General features: G+C 40.7%; 1 protein-coding gene across 1 annotated transcript; it reads right to left on the reverse strand.

The window, feature by feature from the left end:
* Positions 1 to 243: 243 nt before the first annotated feature.
* LOC107220721 (protein HEXIM1) lies at positions 244 to 5,907 on the reverse strand. Its single transcript, XM_046741018.1, has one exon. It carries the CDS (start codon positions 5,783 to 5,785, stop codon positions 4,412 to 4,414), a length of 1,374 nt encoding a protein of 457 aa, XP_046596974.1. The 5' UTR covers positions 5,786 to 5,907; the 3' UTR covers positions 244 to 4,411.
* Between the last annotated feature and the right edge of the window lie 484 nt (positions 5,908 to 6,391).

A 6,391-nucleotide genomic window follows, 5' to 3' on the forward strand; every position in this document is an offset into this window, starting at 1 on the left:
GAGAACGGTAAAAACCACACAATACCTGTAAAAACGGGAGTTAGTATCGATAAGAAAGTATCATCGTCAGTTTGGGATTCGTTGCAGTTGTCGTTCGAATGCAAATTCAAAAGTCTGGATATCAATCAGTTCGGAGCTCGACCGCATCGGTAAACAACGGTAGGACAGGGAAGGGATTGTTTGCGGCATAGGAAATTGTGGAGTGTTGTGGATGTTGATGGGTTATAAATAAAACGCCATAACCACAAGCGATAATTTTATCGGAAAGGTTATAACGCACGGCAAAGGGTACGTATACGCATATTGTATCTATATATTTGAATTGTATTTGCGGTATAGTTTTAATCATAAATTTGTATAATACACAACGTCTGTTTTAAAAGCAGATGAAAAACATTTATGTACTCTATGCGTATTCGAAAATCGGCGTAATAATATCGATCACAACTATATTCTATCTAAATATAAATATACGCTTCAACGGATTTGAATTTTTATAACTTAAAAATAACAAATATTACCAAGTCTTTTTTTGCAACTGCAGTGTATATGCTAATGTAAGGTTATCAGTTTCATCTATGCTTAACAAAAGATCAACATCGATCAGAGTCTTTGCAAGCCTGTGAGCATTCGTCTTTACTTATACATTCATTTTTTCATTTTATCTTATTTTATTTTTTTAATCTCTTTATTTCCATTTTATCAAACAATCTAATATTTGGCATATTTCCGCATGGGTTTTATTTTGTACACCCTTGGAATAATATTTAACTGATATATCACAGTACTTTTTAATAAATGTACATTTATATATATATATATATATATATATATATTTATTTATTTATTTCTTCCTTCACAATTTTGATTATTAAATTGGTCCGGCAAATTAACACAGTTTTTATTCGAGTGAAACAAAAATTCAGCAATTTCAGAATACAAGCGAGTATAAAACGAGTAAGAATTATCGGTTGTTTTATTTTTTTTTCAAAGTAATTTGAAGATATAACGATAGTTATTCGATTGTTTTTTAAGGCATTGCAAAGTTGCCTCTAAAATACTCTAAATAGATCATTGACAGTTATCGCGGCAGCGATGTTGTGGTTAAAATATTGAAGAAAAATTGCAATACAATTTGCCGATCGAAAATACTTATATTCGTTATTGGAGTTGGTATAGTGAAAAATGCTTTGAGATTTATTAAGAATGTTACTTGTCTGTATGTGAAGTACAAAATAACGATGTATTACGGATTTCTAATCAGAAATTCGTCGTAATGGTTGATATTGGCATTTCTCATAGTTTTCTTTTTTTTCGTACACAGTATTGGCAAAAATAAGAAAGAGATAAGAATGTTATCAGTTCGAATTTATTTTGTAAGAATTTAATCCATCGACCATTTTGATAGACCAAAAGGTATATGTTTTAGCACAAACTTGCATAGACTGAAGTTATTGCTATATTATCATAATGATAGTAAAGCTAAGTAGAACATTATCAATTAATAATAACTTAGAATAGCAGCAGTAATAGTATTCGGTTGTAAAATGAAAAGAAGGGGAAGAAAAAATATGTATCTATGTATAGGTATGAGCTGTCCTTGAGAAGGGCAAAATCGAATTTCAATGGTCTTACTCCCCAAATTGGTTCGAAATAATTAAAAACAATGTCCGAATTTTTAAAAAAATTTCCCTCCATATTTACCCACGCCTAGGAAGCCTTACTTTTTCCCATAAGAAAAGCATTGGTTTTTCGAGATTTCTAATCGTTTTTTTACCGCTGCCGTAATTATCAGCTAAAAAATCGCAAATTCTCAGAAAATGGGCTCGGAATTTGGGCTAGATCGATCGACTCTTTTCCGCATTTTTAGAGAATAAAGATGTGATCGGTCTAGCCCAAAAATGCTTTTTTTTTTTTTATCCCCTTTGGGTCGGAGGTGGAGGTGGAGGGGAGGGGTGCAGGGCAACGTGGTATCTGCGCCAGCCCGAAAATGCTTGTATCGAATTCCAAAAAATTGGACAAAAAGGTAACATAACTGTCAACATTTTCTGAGAATCTGCGATTTTTTAGCTGATAATTACGGCAGCGGTAAAAAAACGATTAAAAATCCCGAAAAACCAATGCTTTTCTTATGGGAAAAAGTAAGGCTTCCTAGGCGTGGGTAAATATGGAAGGAAAATTTTTTAAAAATTCGGATATTTTTTTTTTAATTATTTCGAACCAATTTGGGGGGGTAAGACCATGAAAAATTCGATTTCACCCTTCTTAAGGACAGGTCTAATATATGTATATATATATAGCATTCTAATTTACCAACAAATAAATACCGTCACTCGTCACTTTATCTTCTTCAGACCATTAACTAATTCTAGGCTTAATCTATTGTCTATACAATTATACAATCACCCGTCAATAATTTATAACGGGTGTGTCTTTTCATCACAATATTTTTATTTAGCATATACTTAATACAATCATTCACTCACAGCTAAGAATAGTGAGAATTTTTAAGCGATCGATTTGTTATGAAATTTGTGTAAAAAGTTTTCTTTAGTTGATGGTCTGTTGTGTCCATTGGTATTTTGATTAGTTATGTATAGTCATAGACCGTCCATTCCGTAACTAACAGCGGCTTAATTAATTTCAAATCGATTTCCGCGAGGAATTGAGAAGTACGGTTGTCAGGCGCGTGTTTCTAATTTTTCACGCGGCCCATAGCTATTATTATTGATAGATGATTATCATTATTATTATAACTATCAATATGAATATTTTGAATTCTGGATATCATGTAATATGATACCCTGAATAATCAAGCGCACATTAAATAAATGAGATGCTAGCATGTGTATTGATTGCCAAAATTCCGATTAACAAAGGAAAAACCTAATTTTTGCATTTTCTTCTACACGAATATCCATGCGTGTACTGTAAATTATAATTATTTCTTTCATTTGTTTTGTTTTAATTCTTTTTATTAGAAACTTCCGCATCATTCGCACGTAATAAATAATAAACGCATAATCTTTTTTTTAAGTAGTTATTTTATAAGAATTTGAACTCAGCTCTCGCAAAAACGTTTTTACCAATTGAAAAAGAAAAACTGTTCAATATTGGTTCTAGAATTCAAGCGAATAAACGGGCACAAGGTACGTCAAATACATAGAAATTCGACTTCAGCGCACGATTTAATGACGAACAAACATTCGCGCGATCGTTACAAAACGAGACTTGAAAATTTCCTTCGCAACTCACGGCCGTCACAATTTTCAATAAGTTTAAGTATATAGAGTTGTTTTCAACCATGAAGCTACTGAAACAGCGGATGTTGAAAATTTGGTTTGTTGATCGGATAGAATGCGGTGTAGCTAAATGAATCAGGTAAACGCCATGAACTGAGATAATTCTTGCATAAATTAGTTTATAATGCTGAATCGCGGTTACTTTTGCGTGTATATACTATACATTGTGTGATTATAAATACAGAATAAATATATGTTATAAATAATTTATTCCTCAACCGAAATAAGTCAAGTTCGTCGGCCGGTAGCCACGTGATGTCATTTTTGATGGTATGCAAGTATAGCGATTCGGAACGTAATTTGGATTGTCTTATTGTGACGCTACGTATCAAGGCGATCCTCGACATGCCACTTATTATGCGTGTGTGTGTGTGGGTGGATGTTTCGTTCCTCTTCTTATTTTGAATTATCACAGTGCACAGTACGAAGGAAATTTTCTTCCGACTATCAATATATTTCTTGCTACTCCGTTGTTAATCATTATATATCCTTGAAAATGAGTACGACAGTGATGATGGATAAATTATATACCATACTATACCATATTATGTATGCAGCAAACTCATTACAAAGTCCGTCGTTTAAAGAGAATTTTATATATATATATATATATATATATATATACACACACACAAAGTATACATCAAAATTCACCGACTAAATGAAACCAAAATGAAACGAAATGAAATTGAATAAAACCACAACATGTTTAATTTTTCTTGTTCCTTTTTAAACGACACACCTAGCTGCGAATCATGCCCAGCAATACATGCCGGCATAATGTAACATAATATACTATACTGTATAAACCTAACAAGAGCCTGCTAAACCTCTGCATAATAATATGTATGTTATTTATATTATTATTATTATTATTATCATCATCATCATCATCATCATCATCATCATCATCGTTATTATCATTATGCACATATATAACATATTCCTATGTACAAAACAGTCTTAGACAAGGAGGTTTTTGGTAAAGACAAGAAAAGAGACACGGGATGAGGAAGGGCGGGGAGGAAAAGGAACAGAAAAATAGTACGCGGAGCGATTAGCGGGCGGTAGATTCGGGATAACGTATAATGTACGGGTGATTCCCAAGTCTATGTGGGCAGACCATTTACTTCCTGAGACGTGGCATTGCCGTTAGATATGATATTTCCGGATAACGGGGGAGTAGCAGAGCGGTCGCCGGGAGTAGCTTCCGTAAGTCTTGAGCCGTCGTTCTCGGGTCCGTTACTGCTGCTGAGCTCGCTGTCGCTATCGGTCAAACACACGCACGAGGAGGAATCAGCAGGCACCGTCGACGAGCCGTAGCCGTTCGTTTGCCTCCGCTGTTCCTTCCTGCCGATCACAGCCGCCGCGGCCGTCTGCGAGTTGCCGACCGAGTTTGCCGACGGTACCGGACTGTCGCCGGCGCAGCTGCACGAGCTCGAATTGGTGCTGGTATCGCTGTCGCTGTCGCTCTCGCTGTCAATCGTGGAAGCGACACTGCCACGCCGCTGTCCCTTTAGGGCGTCGTTCTCCCGCCTGAGCTGCTCGTTCTGCTGGATAAGATCGTCGATCCGTTGCTGGCAGTGCTTGAGCTTTCTTGCGATCTCAAGCTCGGCACCCTGGGGGTACTTGCCGTTAGTATCCGATACCTCGAGCTCTTCCATCTGGCAGAAATTCTTGCCCCGCAACCGTTTCGTGAGAAGTTCAACCTTGCTCTCGAGCTGAATGTATTCCTGTATGAGCTCGGTCTTCGTCAGACCGCCGAGTCGCTCGGCGTGCAGGTCCTCGTACGCGGTCGAGAACTCCTTTGTGAGGAATTCCTCCTCGTCCTCGGGCGACGAGTAGAAGTAATCCTCGTCCGAATCTATGCTGAAACTCGAATCCCGCGTCCGCGGCGGCGCGGAGGGTTTCTGAAATACGGTGACCGCCTCGCCGCCGGCACCAGCCGCCAGCTTCTGCTCGAGGTCTGGAAGGTCGCTGTGGTCCTCCATGAGGAACTGGGTCGTGTTGTACGGGGCGGTCGGCTGCCGACCGGTCTTCGCGACCCGCGAGCCGATACCGCGTAGCCTGACCCTCTGACCGTAGGATAGCTGTTGCTTCAAGTACGGCTTCAGCTTCCTGTGCTTCGGTTTGCCCCGTCGAGTTTTTCGCTTCTTCGCCGCCGCGTTATCGATCGCGTCCTGCTCACCGCTGCCGCTTCCGCTTTCAAATTTCCCCCCCGTCTTCCGCGGCTTCTTGTTGACGTTCTCGCCGCGAGATGGCGAGCCCCGGCCACCGGCCAGTTCGTTGAGCGGAGTCGGGTCGAGCCGAGGGGCCGATTTAACAACGCCATTTACGTCACGTATGCCACCGTCGGCCGCTGCGCCGACACCACCGTCACCGTCACCCAGCGATTTGTCCGCGGTTGTTGATAACGGCTGACTGTCGTCCATGTTAGTTATGTTGTGCAGTATCTGTCTGTTCGTAACGGCACGCGCACTCATCACCCCCTCTCAAAAAGCACCCTTTATACCCACTAGGTAACTAACCTCTCCACCGATTGGAACGCGACTTGTACGCTCCCACTATAAACAGCGACTGAATCGCCATTTTTAATTCAACCGTGCGATAGGAGGACGCAGCGTGCTTCAGCTCGCGCGGTGGGGGGATTCTCCGAGCTTTCGCCGTTTTCCGCTATCAAGTGGCGCCCCCCCCCCCCCCCCCCCAAGCTTGCCACACCCCCGGCACCCCTATCATCGCTCGGCGCCATCCGCGAATTCTCTCCAATTCTGGATAACCAAAGTGAAGAGCCGCGGTTCTCGCATATCGACCTAGCGACCGGAGCCTCCTCGGCGCTAACCGCGTTCCGAAATCATCGATGATTCTTCCTTGCCCGTCCCATTGGATCATGATTTCTTTTTTTTTTCTTATCCCACGCCCAGGTCTCGCACAATCACCCGAGTCTCCCCCCCTTCCCCCCTCCTCGGACAGCGCAACGCCGTTTCTCGATTCCCATACTCTCGATTCAAGGTCATTTACTCGCGGCGCAATTGCACCAAGGGCCGTTCGTCCGTGTCGGCGATTCGTACAAATGATAAAACCTTACACGG

The sequence above is a fragment of the Neodiprion lecontei genome, chromosome 5 (genome assembly GCF_021901455.1).
Source record: "Neodiprion lecontei isolate iyNeoLeco1 chromosome 5, iyNeoLeco1.1, whole genome shotgun sequence".
NCBI classification, from domain to species: domain Eukaryota; kingdom Metazoa; phylum Arthropoda; class Insecta; order Hymenoptera; family Diprionidae; genus Neodiprion; species Neodiprion lecontei.

Bases quoted from the DNA above. Each gene is read 5' to 3' on its own strand.
- LOC107220721 (XM_046741018.1), bottom strand. From the start codon at position 5,785: ATGAGTGCGCGTGCCGTTACGAACAGACAGATACTGCACAACATAACT.